Source organism: Macrobrachium rosenbergii, chromosome 49 (assembly GCF_040412425.1).
Source record: "Macrobrachium rosenbergii isolate ZJJX-2024 chromosome 49, ASM4041242v1, whole genome shotgun sequence".
Classification (NCBI taxonomy): Eukaryota; Metazoa; Arthropoda; class Malacostraca; order Decapoda; family Palaemonidae; genus Macrobrachium; species Macrobrachium rosenbergii.
In genome coordinates this window covers 38,661,281-38,677,437 of record NC_089789.1, presented here as the reverse complement: position 1 = coordinate 38,677,437, position 16,157 = coordinate 38,661,281, and the positions used below count along the sequence as shown (strand labels likewise).

The 16,157-nt window shown below is 36.0% G+C and overlaps 1 protein-coding gene across 3 annotated transcripts; it reads right to left on the bottom strand.

Moving 5' to 3' along the window:
- Positions 1-508: 508 nt before the first annotated feature.
- On the bottom strand, positions 509-14,810 carry LOC136832268 (haloacid dehalogenase-like hydrolase domain-containing 5). Of its 3 annotated transcripts, none has more exons than XM_067093133.1 (7): positions 14,533-14,810; positions 8,020-8,235; positions 7,657-7,860; positions 6,856-7,064; positions 6,030-6,218; positions 3,868-4,036; positions 509-2,270 (listed from the first exon to the last, which is right to left on the bottom strand). In XM_067093133.1, exons 1-7 carry the CDS (start codon positions 14,635-14,637, stop codon positions 2,124-2,126), a joined length of 1,239 nt encoding a protein of 412 aa, XP_066949234.1. In that variant the 5' UTR covers positions 14,638-14,810; the 3' UTR covers positions 509-2,123. The 3 variants fall into 3 exon arrangements, with proteins under 3 accessions (XP_066949234.1, XP_066949235.1, XP_066949236.1); XM_067093134.1 differs by having other exon boundaries at positions 8,020-8,232; positions 14,533-14,717; XM_067093135.1 differs by lacking the exon at positions 14,533-14,810 and adding an exon at positions 13,326-13,406.
- Between the last annotated feature and the right edge of the window lie 1,347 nt (positions 14,811-16,157).

Sequence of the window (16,157 nt, the reverse complement as noted above, 5' to 3'; positions counted from 1 at the left end):
GAAAGATCCTGAAGTAACGACAGCTTTGAAGGTAAAAAAGAGTATTATCTGATCAGGTTCAATCACACCTACAGCAACCAAATCAGCATGGTAGTAAGCAAGGGGACCACAAAAAGCAATTGGTCAAGCATCCATCAGAGATAACACGATAAGGGTGTGGCTGCTCTTAAATTCATCATTATGATGAAGCTGCTGCACTGGAATCCACAATTAACAAGACTTATCTTTGGTAAGATTTCTTGCCTCCACACCACTGACTATTTTTTTTTCTTTTTGCCTCTTGCTGAAGTAAATTACTTTTACATCGTATAATGGAAGCTTGAACCGTTTGATGCCAATTATCACCAAGCTCATGAAGTCCATAGTACCAGGTGAACCATTCACTACTATTTTGAAAAGAGATTTGGGCAAAAGGTATTTAATATTTTGGAAATCATTTACAGTTTAATTACTAACTTATGGGACCTAGAACTTAATATCTAAGAGGCATGATGTAAATTTGAAACAATTTGTGCTGTAAAATTTATTTTTCCTTACACTAATTACACCTAGAGATTGATAATAGATTACTTTTGGGGAATATAGTCTAAAGGGGATTTTGGCTCTGTTCATCATCAAGTTATGAAGAATCCAAAAAAAAAAACTAAAGACAGTTTATTACCAAATCAAAGAGTGGCATATGTTTGTATGATTTGTTCTTTACTATAATCATCTACACAACTACAGTACTATATAGAGTCATGCTTAGTACATAACTAAAGGATTATGAATCTTGGTAAAGTTCCACAGCTGCAGTTGTTAGCTTAAATGGTAGTCCTTAAACTAATGAAAGATCACAGTCAAACCACTCTGTTCCACCCCCATAATTTCCTTTTTAAATGTGTTTCCAGTAATACAGAATATCAAGCACACAATCAAGAACTAATGGTCTTAAAAGGTACTGTGCCCTGTATAATTCTTGTTGATAAAAGTATAGTTCAAAGTCTGTAAAATATGTCATACGAATTTCACAAAATTTAAAGGACTGAAAATAATTACTTGAAATATAATCAGAAGTATCTTTAACACTTAAGGAACCACAGGAATCACTCTACTTAAAGTTTTATATAAATTCTTGATTTAGGGTAAAGTTCAAGTAAGCTTAGTAGTCATACAGTACCAAGGCCAACCAAACTTGCCCTAATTCAAAACTACTGACCTTCACAATAAAATAAAATGAGAAGGAAAACTGGCCAACAAAGAGAAAATTTTAAAATCTAAAAGTAATACTACTATGTTTCCTTAATTACTGACTGCATTTGTCAACTGACGGTAGCTAACCAACTGGCTCTTATTCGTTCCACCTTCTGTACCAGAGACCAACACTTGGCTACCATAGCGTGAAATTGGGAATGAGTATCGGTGCAATGTATCCTATATAACACTGGCAGGATATAAAAGCAGTCCATGGCAAGATGCAGTTTTATGGGGATGAAATAATACTCCATGGACAAATGTTAAAATGTAAAAAAGGGGGAAACTGCCCACTATAATTACAGAACTGTCATGATGATTAAGTCTTAATACTGGAGCTAGGTGTTAAACATCCCTAAATTTTCTCTTATGCACTTTGTAATAAATAATACAGGTACTGAACCTTACCCTTTACAGAAGAATTGAAATTAATTTTGTAACTTTTATAACTTACCAGGGCAAGTTAACAAGAACAATTCATTAAAACTTATTAAAAACTTGGTTATATAGTTTTCATATCAAACAGAAAAACTATTGTTTTTTGGAAACCCATTTCAAAGAAAAATTTGAAAATGTGTACATTCAAGATTTGATAAGGGTTATCACATTTTTCACCTTGGCCAAGTAAAATATTTAATTTTTTAATTTCTCTAGAGGCTCCTGAGAGTTAAGTCAGTCAAGTCACTTAGAAACATTACAGGAGCCATAACTAAAAATTAAATCCTCTGAGTCTGAATGCACTGTCTGCAGCTAACAAATGATGTATTCAAGTGTTCTTGTTCAAGTACAGTAATTAAAAGCATACTTCAACAATAAGAGTAATACAGATCAGTTCTGTAACTAAAGATATGTAATGGAAATAAATTATATTGGTATATACATCTGATTGCCTAAAGGAAATTCTCTAGCTTAAAAATGGTATTGATGGCTTCTAAAACGCATTTGACTGACAAAGAAGGCTCTTGAAGTTTGGCCTCTACAGGTAAGAAATCTCGTGGCGAGTGGTCCAACAATTCCTCTCCATTGTATACACCAGTCTGAAATAGCAAAATGAAAACTTAGTTGTTATTGGTGCAATATCATGTTTTGCACTTGCCATTTCCTAACATTTTTTTTTTAGTAACTAGCCAAAATACGATATCTACTACTATACATTTTAATTAAAATATTTGACCATCACTATGCTGAACTCTATCTTAATGTTATCCCTGGGGGGTTAGTGCTGTCGGTGCGCTTCATGCAGTGCAGTGTAGACATTACTTAAGGTTTTGCAGTGTCCCTTCAGCCACTCACTGTAACCCCTATCAGTCCTTTTCCTGTACCTCTTTTCATATTCTCTTTCTACCATCTTACTTTCCACCCTATCCCAACAATTGTTTCATAGTGCAACTGCAAGGTTTTCCTCCTGTTACACCTGTAAAACCTTTCTACTGTACTCTCAATTTCCTTTTCAGTGCTGAATGGCCTCATAAGTTGAATTGTGTAACATTGTTAAGTTACTAAAAAAAAAAAAAAAAAAATGATGAGCACAAAACATGGTAAAAAGAGCCACTGATAATGTTACCATCAATACTCCTTGTCAAAATCAATGTCTTATTATGTTTTAAGTTGAAATTCTAACATGGTTTTATGAAAAATCTTTAGGTAGCAGTGCTCTTACAAGTCTTTCAAACCAAGGCAGTAATACCGATGATTATTGTAATAAAAATTACCTAACAAAATTCATTACGAGAAATTATAATAAAATTGGTAATGGGAGTCTGCATTCTAATTCTTAGAAATGAGCCCTTAAATTCTGAAAATATGCTTAATCTTGTGTTTGACTTTCAATGTGGTTCATAATAATAATCAGCAAATTTGTAATCTATGCCTTTCAATTTAAAAATTATTTGTTTTCCACTAGCGCTGCATAGTTATGGGTTAGACCTTGGTAATCCTCAACAATGTCAATATGGTTCCTGGTATCCTGATTCGTAATTCTTTATTCAAAATCTTCAAGTTACAATAAGACTTCTCCACAAAGATTTGTGAATATATCACTAGTCCTTTTACAAACCATCTGCAATATTTACTTTGATAATATTCCTGCACTATGCTGACCACAGCTATATTGTTGCCATTCCCAAGTGCAATTACTTAGCCTCCTTTCAAATACTTGGTTTTTTGATACGATATAAAGGAATGGTATAATATGGTCTGTATTAACAACTGAAGAGTTTTAAAATGACATATTGTGTATTAGGTCAGTATTATGTTTTGAAAAACAGAAAGGCTTCAAGTGTGAAACATGCTAGCATAACTGAATTCTCATTGGAAATTTAATAACTCTTGATGGTATTACAGAGCAAAGACTAACTAAAAGTGCACATATACTGTAGCATAAATGAAAGAGTACTTTAATTGCAAGCTTACCCCTACATCCAAGTAAAGATGTCCAGACTTATTTAAAAACCACTTCATTTGCTCTGAAATCTTGCCATGCTTTTGTCATTACTTGTGTTTTCCACCTTTAATTCTGACATACAGTATACTGTCGCATTCCCATTTTTACTGTTTTGCTTTACATACTGCAAGAGAACAAATTTTTTCTTCATCTAAAAACAATTTTTATCATGTAAAAGAAAAATTCTTTACCTTGACTAAAACTGAATAGCACTGATCAGCAGTAAGGCCTTTAAAGTCTTGGGTAGACAGATCTAAACCACGTGCTCCCTGCATTGTGACTCTCTTCTTACTTCCTCTGTGCCGTCTCACATATTCCTGATATAAGTTCATCCCAAATATGTCTGTATGAATGTTGTCTCTGAAAACAAGCACGCAAGAAAAGTAAATATTTTATCTTGAATAAAGAAAGAAATATATAAGATTTGCTGAACTAAACACTACGTTAATTTCCCAATGTCTGAGCGAAGTACTCAGTAAAAATGTCAAATGATTTTTAGAAAGACAACTGCAGAAAGTAAAATCAAGTGGAAACAATTTACAAGCGACCTGTATTAGGAAAACAAATTTTATTAGCATCTTCATGTAAATAGACTGAAATGTACTGATGTTACCTTTTGTAAATTTACTGGTATTTAAAAAAACTCTTAATCTCTTCTGAAATTTTAACTTTCATCACAGTAATTTTCTAGAGGAATGCATTTCAAATATGTATACAGTATGGACAGAAAATAATCTTCACATATTTGAAGAAATACAAATATCTAATGCTGTGACAAAGCACAGTGGTTTAGCACCATATTAACTGCAAAACTGCACTCCCACAGGGATAGCCTGAAAGATTCATATTTTACTACACTAAATTATATACCATTTCAAATGAGGAACAATGCACAACACAGTAAACAATTCTATGTTAATAATAAATAGGTAGCGAGTCATTTTGTGCATTTATTCTTACAATCGGGAAAATTAAAATATGAATATTTGTAATCAGCTTCTCACATCAGCATCAAACCCAGGACTTTCAACTAAAATTCAAGGGTGCTACCAATTGACCCACATAGGCCATAAAAGCTGGTGTGTTGGTAACACTTCCTCACCCATGGTCATGTTTCCTACGTAGAAATACATTCATTTAGGTTTATTTAAATTTTCTATTGGACTTCTTTCCAATCTCACCTCTACTTCATTATTAAACCTGTTTTGCTCTTTTGCAAGCTACTTAATAGTCAGGTATTCCTTTTACTATTATTTTTGGTGTATACAAGCGATATGGTTGTTGGTGTGGAAAACAGGTTGTAGTAAAGTCTCCGCTTACGAGAAGTGAAGCTGCCCTCAGCCTCAATCAGGACATGGACCGGATCAGTGAAAGGTGTAGTTGGCGAGGTATGAGGCTGAACTCCAGTAAAACAAAAACTATTGATTAGCAGATCTCATACAGATTTTCCACCCCATCCTTCCTTTCAGGTGGATGGGACTTCGCCGAATGGTCTGAAGCTTTAACTACTCTAGGTGTAACTTTTGACTTGCATCTTACTTTGAGAAACATCTAATGAATGTTTCAGCATATGCTGCACAAAAGTTACGTTTGTTCGTAATCCTCATATATTTATAAATGTGATAAATCAATGCAACCTGTTTTAGAACACTGTTCCCTGGTGTGGATGTCTGCTTCTGCTAGAGATTTATCTCTTTTAAGTAGAGTCGTTCGTGGTGGCAGGTTTCCATTTCCTAATATTAACAATTATGACTTGGACCATTGACGGATGGTCTCTTGTTTGTCCCTTTTTCATAAGTTGTATTTTAATAGAGATCTTTCATATTCACAACTGATCCCTGATTCCCTTTCCCTGCCGAGAGCAACCAGATTTGCTGAACAGCAGGACCAATATGCAGTTAATGTGCCTCCTGTCGAACTTCTCGGTTCCAGAGGTCCTTTATTCCTAACACTGCTGAACTGTAGAACAGTCTCCCTGAGAATGTTGTGCAATTGGAACTTCACAAGTTCAAGCGAAGATGTTATGCGTTACTACCCTAATACTATTCTCCTTGCATTTTAATACATTTTTATCTATTTACTAATTTATTTTTTCTTTTTAAAGAGAGCTCTTCTGTTTCTCTTTACCTTCTCTACTTCCTAATGAGCACCATATTCTTTGGAAGCTTGAATTTCAAGTCAATGGCCCCTGCTGGCTTGATCCATAAAAATTACGTAGAAGTAACATACAGTATCAGGTTGCTGCTATTAAAATGAAAGTAAACAATTTCCCCTACATACATCACATGTATATATTCTAACTTACTATAATAATTTGACTAATAAAATCTTTATCTAGTTACAACATACTCACCCGACTGCATAAAGTTTAGTTATAGGATGGCTTATGCCTATAGATCTTGCATGGTGCTGTACCATAGTCTCTGCATGGTAATAAGTTATTTCAGAAGGTTTCCCAACAAGAGCAGTGTATATGAGATCGTTACCCGTGACCTTCTTGTAAAGTGCTTCCAGACACAAGAGGAAAGCACCGTGACCAAATCTACAAAGGAAAAATACTGTATCAATGCATAATAACATGAGATTTTAAAGACATAGTAGATTATTATTACCATAAATTAGGTCAATCAGTCCACTTTCTAGATTCTCAAAGGTTCTAGATTTTTGTTTTAAATAAGGTGAAAACTGAGGCAGGGTAAAGTCAAAGAAGTTGGACAGCTTGATGATGACAATGACAGGGTAATCTGAAATATGGGAAATGTGACCAACCTAAATGCACAAAATATTTTAAGGTACATGTGAAGTAAAAATTGTAATTCCAATACTTGTTCAAGTACAATAATCTACAGTAATATATAAACAAGAAAAGTGTCAAGTAATATTCAGTATAGTTCCCACTGACTAGTTTGTGCCTTGGTTGCTTCTCCCCCCCCCAAAACAATTCAAATGTCTTTATCTCACAAGATTAGTATTTTCTAATATTTTTAAAATATAAAAATTAAAATTCAGGACATGTCAATGTGAAAAATACAACTTCATATGTACCAAAACCTAAAGCATTTTAAAAAATCTGACTTTTTTAGGTATACAAGTTCCGTTTAGCTAGTGATAATTTTAAGTACTGTAAAAACATTAGAGAAATTTAAGCAGTAACCAACATCTTGAATTTCATCTGTTACCTTGGCATATGTGCCTCAGCCATCCACTGCAAATCCATGTTACAAGCTAAAATTGGCAAGTGGGGGTATGGAGCTGTAGGTGCACTTGACAGGTCTCCCCCTGTCATCAGTACATCTATTATGAGTTGCAATGATGTCTCCCACCTCACAGGCTCACCAAAAAGCATTACAGCTTCTAATTTTGGTATTCTTGAGGTGGGCGTGACTGCCTGCAATAGTAACATATGATAAGGTGGGTGTCATGAGCAGTAAGGAGTGCTATAAGGCTTTGTAAAATTATTGATTCTACAGAATATTAGTGTGAATAAAGTGTACAGTATGTTATTTCCTACAGTTTGTACCTTACTTAATGACCTGTATTTCAAAATTCTTCTCAGTACTGTATAAAAGTAACCTGAATTCTTTGATCTGTAGTGTACAAGAACATTGTTCTCATAGTATACAATAGAAAACTAAACAATCGTTCAAATGCTACATTTTTTGAAGTACAATAAATTAAATAATATACTCCCTGAAATCAAACCACCAACTTGCAATTATTATGCAATCTTCCTTCTTACACAGATAACTGAGGCTTGAAATAAAACTAAACAATTTTCCACTGAAATATCAACCGCAGATACGTACTGTACTGGATAGGAAAAACTACAGTATGCTTTGACTGAAATATACAACTTCACAGTTCGTCATCTTCACACAAAATGGTATCAAGAAGAAAACCCTAAATAAGAAACACATATATGAATGTTAATAATATAACAGTGATTTAATAATCAAACCCAATCACTGCACAACAAATACCTTAGTTTTTCGTCTCTCGTGATCCACACAGTCCAGCTGGGGATATGCCTGGCGTAGTTCATCTACCGTTGTTGTATTTACAAAACCCAAGTTATGAGCTATTTCTTGAGTTGGCCCCTGACCAGATATTAACAACTGCTTGTTAAAATACTGATCAAACATCTTTAAGGGGGAATGGGCCATAACCACTTGGTCTTCATGAACCTGTAAGTACACAGTTTTGAATGACAACTCTTCAATGTTTCTGTGGCCATCACTGCACATGTTTTAAACATTACTATACACAGCATATGGTAGAAGCATAATCCTTGTACAGTTATACACATCCGTAATAAATGCCTGCTAAATACTTCAATAACTTACATTAACCCCCAACCATTCCGATAATTGTTCAGCCTTCCCCGAGCGTAAGGCATTCCCAGCATTTGTGACGAACACAGTTGGCACTCTGAAGTTTCCTGATTCATCTACAAGGTGATTGAATGCCTCCCTGGCCGTTGGCAGCACACGTCTCCCCCTTACTATCACTCCATCGATGTCAAATAATAAGCCAAAGTTTGGAGTCTTTCTAGCACTCTGCTGGATAAAAGAAAAGGAACCTATGACAAAAATTCTTCAACTCAGTTTCAAGGTATTAATCTAAAAATTAAAGCAAATTTTCTGAAAATTACCACTAACTCTATATATTCAATAATGGTGGAGTTAACTAATTATCCCAAAGCAAAATGGAAAAAATATTAATTTAGTGTAAGAATACTGTACATTTTCCATTTTTCTTAAAGAAAATTTAAGGGAACTATGTATCCTGTCAACTCATGTACTAACAGATTCCACATACCAAACAGCCAACATAACACTCCAAGTGAATGTATTACCAAAAGAATCATATTGACTTAAGTTAACAGTTTGGAACAATCAAACTCTTTATGATAAGACCACCAAGACTCCTATAAACCTTTGAAGGAGTTTAGAAACTGAGCTTAGTTTACTCATATCAAAGTATTTTGTACAGTACCTCATTAATTTCCCTAAACTTATTACCTAAAATTGCTATGAAAATAACGCTGGGGAACATTCCCAACAAGCAACAAACATCATGACCTACTTTGACATGGCACTGAGACAGGACCATGACATTGCCAAATTATAATCACAGAGATACCTAGTTTGGCAATGACTCGCAAGTCATGTGATGCAGAGACCCACAGTAAGGAGACTCATTTTAGTGACCACAATCACAAGATTATTGGACCTACTCAAGTAGTGCCTTCAACAATTCAGTTTCTTATCAGTAGGCTTTCATATCTTGAATACTGAGAATTGAGTAAACAAACCTGTGGAGACCAAAATTAATAATGTTGCTTAGGCATGTCGCTGCAGTACACAGCCATGCTTCTACTTTATACACAGGCTAGAACGGCCCTTTTAGGTTAAATTTCCAGTATCTGAATTCTAAAACCCTCTACTTTGAAGTACATTACTATTATATTTTATACAGTGCGATAGAATGGGACAGTTATACCCTGACCTTAAAATATACTAATTCTGGTAAATTCGGTCTCACTAACTAAATTTTTTCTTTTCACCAATTTCAAAGTACAGTACAACGATAAAGTCTTATCCTAAAATTTGCCCCACCTCCAATTACTTCTCACTGGTGTATAATTTACGGCATATATTTACTAATGTAATCCAAATATAAGGACAAATGAAACTGAAATTGAAAAAGCAATGAACATAATGTTTCATAGTTCTACACTATAAGAACAATACCTGAACTCTGCACAGAAACATATTCCATCAATACATCTATCAATATGCCAGTCAGTGTGTCAGCATTTTATAAATAACTCCTAAGGCATGTAGCAACAAAATGTCCATACACCAAAAATGAAAAATACAGTAGTATCTCAACTTATTAGATGCACGGGGGGTCTAACCTTCAGATAAACATGAAAAATAAGTCTGATAGATAACCCTGTGATAAATTAAAAAAAAAAAACCTGCACTTGAGTTTTTTCAAGACATTTAACAGCTAACAGCAATTCCATAGTCATCTAAATCTAACTTAAACAGTAGTCTAGCAAAATATCAAGACACTGTAGCAGATATAAAAATCTGAAGTGTTACTGTTATATTATCACTCTCCAACACGATTACCAGGATTCTACTGAGGAGGAAGGGGGTGGGGGGCAAGAGAGAACAACTGCCTTGGCCTATATGCCTGCAACTGTTAAGCAATATTTTTTAAACTAAAACAATTCCATCAACTTTATTAGGCCTCCATACCACCACTCTGTAACTTGGCATATAGAACCAAGTGCACATCTACATATAGTACTCTGTGTCTATGCTTAATCTGGATTTATTCATGGACCTGCAGATTCGCAAGCCTTGAACCCTGTGAATCCTAAATCTGCCCAAGTACTGATACTGTACAGTGGTGGTCATCAAGTAGCATAACAGGGCATCCAAGTCTCATTTCTACTTCCACAAGGATGGCCCAAAGGATTTATTTTTAAATGAACCATAGAAATTAGGAGGGAAGGCAATATGAAAAAAAAAAAAAATAAATAATAAATGTCAGTGTTATCTTACAGGGCAATTTACAAGAAAAATTAATCAATTCCTCCTGGTGGCTATATTCAACAAGGTTGTTTAAAAATAAAAGTTTCCTTACAAAACATTTCAACAAAGTTTGACTTTCTTTATCCTAATACAGAACACCTGAAACCTGTGAAGAACATATTCATATAAGTACAAAATACATGGACTGCACGCAAAATATGCATTCAAATAAATAATTCCACTACTGATGAGCTTCTAGAACTTTTATAAAGCGGTCAAAAAGAAATTACAGTAATAGTCAGCTGATTATATAATGCCCAAACTGTTAAGTTTTCATTCAGAAACAATGATTACTCATCATAAGTAATTCAGCAATAACTACTGTATAAAATACTGCTGGAAGGATAAAATGCTTATGTAAAAATGCTCATTAATAATCCTTTTCATTTAGAGAACAGCTCCCTACCTATAAATTCTGGCAAGCAATGCTGTATTTAACTTACTGGATTAGAATTTTCCCATCAAAATGTCATTTTATGCCTACAACTGACACTGCTCAATAACTCGAGATGTTAAATACAAAAGATTCCCTGTTCAGAAGCTTTTTAATGTGAAAAATATTGCTCAGTTGACTCTAAGCCAAAACAAGATGCTGCAACATAGGGAAATATATTATGAATATATCAATAAAAAAAAAATACCTTATACAGTATACTGTCATGGCTATCCTACACATAAATCAAGGGTTAAAAATTTAGGTGTAAACTCTGCCATTGCTTGGAAAACGAAACTTCAGTAATGTTTAATATGTGGACTGACAAACTGTCAACAAACATACTAAAAAAAAAAGGAACAGAGAATATCAATGCATTCCAATCTAAAATAAGTTTTTTATGTAGATATGTCACAAACTGTCGAACCACATCAAAATATTTACCAAGGTCAGTCATTACTCACTAAGGTATACAGGATACTGGTATATCAATTCAATTTTCTTTCCATGAAACTAAAATGCAGTATACAAAAATAAATCAATTCAATTTTCTTTCCATGAAACTAAAATGCAGTATACAAAAATAAAAACAAGTGCAGGACATCATATATCTAATACAATACATTTACAATAATGTAACGTACTGTGATAAGCATTACATCCAACAATGCAAAGAACTGCATACACATACAGTAGGCCTACATACTACATCAAATAACCTAACTTACAATCTTGGGTTAAGGAACTACGCTCCGCAATTCTGAGTCTTGACATTCCAATATGCTGCCCCCATAATACAGTAATCAATATACCAGGTATGGTATCTTAGGCTGACTCATCTCCAATTTTCTGGTCCTCCTAATACTATATACTATTTTTTAAATAAGACTGCTTAACGTACTATTAAAAAAATAATAATCTCCCTTTTATGCAAGGGTCTAGTGCTACCAAAGGCTAATAAATAGTTGCTTTGATGAAATAAGTGGAGTAAGGTACACCTTATATCAGCTTCCACACCAAGCCACCTAACCTAACCAACTATTTAAATTACAAATATCTGTTACCCTGTTAGAATAGAATAAAGTATAGAATTTAGGCTAATGGCCAAGCGCTAGGACATATGAGGTCATTCAGCGCTGAAAGTGAATTTGACAATAAGGAAGGTGTAACTGGAGGAAAACCTTGCCGTTGCACTATGAAAAAATCGTTGGAGAGGGTGAAGAGTCAGATGTTTGAAAGACAATATGAATGGAGGTACAGATAAAGGAATGAAAGAGGTTGCTGCTAGGGGACGAAGGGGCACTGCAAAAACCTTTAAGTAATGCCTACAGTGTACCACGTGATGTACACTGACGGCCCCACCCCCCTACAGGGGCTCCCCTGTTATTTGCCAACTAGGGTTATCATAGGGGGTGCCACCTGTAGCATGCATTGCAGGTGGGCACTTAGTGTTTTTGTTGCAGTATCCCATTACCCCTCAGCTCCACTGCTTTCTGACAATTACCTTTCATTCATTCACTTCGGTCTCTTCCACCAGGATACCCACCTTTAAAAAGTATAGCTTGTTCCTCTTTCCACCTACTTTGGCCAACTGAACATTTTCAAGTGTGGCTTGTCCCAATTACACTCCTCCTCTATGAACAATGCTTTCAGGCCACTTAATGAGAATTTAGGAGTGATTCCATGGTCTGGTTAAATGATTTTACAATAACAATGTAATACCAACTGGGGTTGGCAGCACACTCAAAACTTCCATTGCTTTATATACATAAATATTAATTTATTTACACTAAAACTTACTCACCCTCTTGCCTAATACTTTCTTATGAGTCTTCTCACGGAAGTCTCACACAAACTGGAAAATGTCTAATTCTCACAAAGTGCACCACTTCGTGTGATCCTTAAACTGGCTCATTAACTTGTAAAACCCATGCTTAACGTCCTTTGCAGCTACGATTTTTTAGGATAATTCTATCTAAAGGCTATCAATTCGATTCAAAAATGCAAATTGATCTAAACCCTTCACTTGGGTCTGATTGCACTTTATAAACAGTGGGCGTGAGTTGCCACGGACATCCATATGTACTTACACATATAGCCTATACAGTATGTGTAAATAAAGGCAATGCCTGCTGAGTAAAGGACAGTATGTCGAAAGGCCTAGCACCAATCCGTCGTTTCTCTTTCCTTCGTGGCATTGCCTTTATTTGTATATTCATCACTTTCCATATTTTCGTGATTCACTTAAACATATGTGTGTGTGTTAAACGTTTTCCCTTCCCAACGGGTTCACACAACGTAACCTACTGAGAGAGAGAGAGAGAGAGAGAGAGAGAGAGAGAGAGAGAGAGAGAGAGAGAGAGAGAGATCTTCATCTTTCATTCAAATACTTCGATTAAGCAAAGGGGAAAGGCACTACAAAATGACGGTCTGACGCTGGATTTACATATACGCCAAGTAAAAAAAAGAGAGAGTGAGAGAAAAAACTAATGAATGCCAAGTTATGTTTCGAAAATAAAAATCAAGTGTGCTAAAACACATATTGCGTGGGAAGTACGACTGCGTGCATTCATGATGAAAGTACTGTGAGGTAGTGTCCGCAAGTTACCCTTTCTCTGTACTTGTCCTTGTTCATGCGTGCGACGAGGAGAATATTAAGAACAGGTGCAACGATGACGGAACTTGCCAAAAGGCATCACATGTTCGGTGCTTGGCTTCGATCCATGTTAAGACAACGGCAAGGACAAAAAAGAGAGAAAAAAAATTATCTTTTATCCTGACAAACGAAGGTCACAGACAAAGGTAGGTGGTCGAGATTCGCCTGTAAAGAAAATGAGGAGAAACGTTATCTTAAAGTTGCATTAGACGACAGAACTTCAGATGATGATGGGCTCAAATAATGCCAAAACCTTCAGGCAAATACCCAACAATGATGTTCCTTCAGGCTCTTTCTGGCACCTCTCCTGTTACGTAATTTTAGAACTAGGTGAGGTCGGGGGAGGGGGTGCTGTGGGAATTCCACTCTCCGAGGGGGTAGGGAGTAAGGATTTCAGAGGGTGAACTAAGGGATTTCAGAATTTCTTTGGAATTTGCATAATACGCCTCCCTGCCTTTTGCATCTGTAAATCGAGAAGTGGGAGAATGCATATTTATACTTATCTGAATGACTGCAATGTTTATAACACCAGTAAATGACCAATAAAACAAATCTGATAATTAGACATTAACACCAAACTATGGGGCACGCAAACACAAGATGTACCAAAAGAATATAAACGATAGCAAATCAAAAGACGAAGAGATTGGATAATTACATAACCTACATGGCTATAACATTAAACACGTCGAGCAACGATGGTTACTCTAACTTGATATTACGTAAAGCGTTGGAGGACCCGGCTTCTTAGTAGGAAAAAACCTTCAAACCTAGGGAATAATCTTGGAAGTATGGGGACCCACACTCATAATTTAATGGGTTAAATACTGTGATAGTTTTTCCATGACAGGCTTCGCTATGACGAAATTTTCCCGTCACCATGGAAACCAGTCACCACTGTGCATACCGTAAAAAGAAGGCCATGACCTCATTATAAAGATTCTAGACATAAAATGAAGTAACAGTCCATCAAGGAGAACTGTGTGTACGCCGGACTTCATAAGGCCTCGTAAGTCTTATTCAGCCTTGCCTGGGGCTTCTGCTTGTGGGCCTTAGTGTGTGAAACAAATAACCAAAGCAGGGACAGGCCAATTACACCGGCATCGCGAATCCCTTTCGGCTGAAATCACGCCGGTTATAAGAAGCCTTGAGGGCTTACCTGGCTGTATTGTCTGTGAAGGACTGTGCAAGCGCATCTCTGCACCGACGAGCTTTTTAATCTCTCACATTTGCTCACTATTATCACTCCTCGAGACGTAGCCATCACTGGCTCACTCACTGCAGCTACGCTACTCTTGCGTCTGGCAGAGGCAGACTGTCTGACGTACGGTCTGGCCTGGCACTGGCAGGACCGACGTCCTTACCCGACGTTGTCCGTGATTGGCTGAGCGGGACTGTATCGTGACGTCATCGTTCAGACGCCATCTGTAATTGGTCAAGGCGTTCCATTGGATGATGCGACCATCTCGCCTTTAACCAAAACCACCGAACTGGCGGGACCGACGTCCTTACCCGTCGTTGTTCATGATTGGCCGTTCTATACTGCATCGTGACGTCATCGTCTAGACGCCATCCGTGATTGGTCAAGGCGTTCCGTTGGACGATGCTACCATCTCGCCTTTAAACTGAATGGAAAAGACCACATTTCTCATGACGTCATTCACTTCAAATTTTACTATTTCTGGCTACGTTAAGCATTGAAGATATTGTATTTTCATAATCACTGACGATGTAGATGGTAACATTTGCGCAATGAGTTACGAAAAAGGAAAAATCTGGTACATTCCTCTGGAAAACATCCAATATTGTGTTGGCACAAAAGGACCAGCGCATGATACCAGCCCAGTCATTCATGCGGCGAATAAAAAAGAATCATAAATATACGTCAGTGTATATTACTAATCGCAGAACGGCTATCGGAAAAAGGTATACCGCCTACATGCATATGGATTTGTCGGTACTTACTGTACACCGAAGTGCATGAAAAAACAGTTTGATTATCTCTCTCTCTCTCTCTCTCTCTCTCTCTCTCTCTCTCTCTCTCTCTCTCGTATAATCTACACAGGTATCATATATTATAAAAGTGTTAATAAGAACTGAGTTATTTCACATGGATAAATACCAGATTAGGAAAGTTAAAGGCCAGTCATTTAATTAGCAAATGTACTTACAATTCCATAAAAGTAGGCATTACTAGTAGTATGTATGTAGGATGTACTGTATATATATATATATATATATATATATATATATATATATATATATATATATATGTGTGTGTGTGTGTGTGTGTGTGTGTGTGTGTTTCCTTCAGCCACCATCTTTAAGCTTCCTTCTATTGCTACATTCATTTGCTCCTCGGGGCTGAATCAAACAAGAGAGAGAGAGAGACTATACGTGCCATCGTCAATAAACTATTTCCAACGGTTGAGAGCAGGAATATTTCAGGAGTTCTGGTGAGGTAAACAAGAAAGCGTGATACTGCGTAGACCAAATACAAACAAAATAAAACTGGATATTTTTGAGCAAAAGATTTCTTTCTCCCTCTCTGTCTGTCTCTCTCTCTCTCTCTCTGTTCATATATATAAACGAGAGGTAGTACGAGAAGCACCAGTACTAATAATCTCTCTCTCTCTCTCTCTCTCTCTCTCTCTCTCTCTCTCTCTCTCTCTCTCTCTCTATATATATATATATATATATATATATATATATATATATTATACATACACACTAACAGCAGTACTAGTACCAGTAATTTTAACACAAGTTGGGTTTCAAGTCATA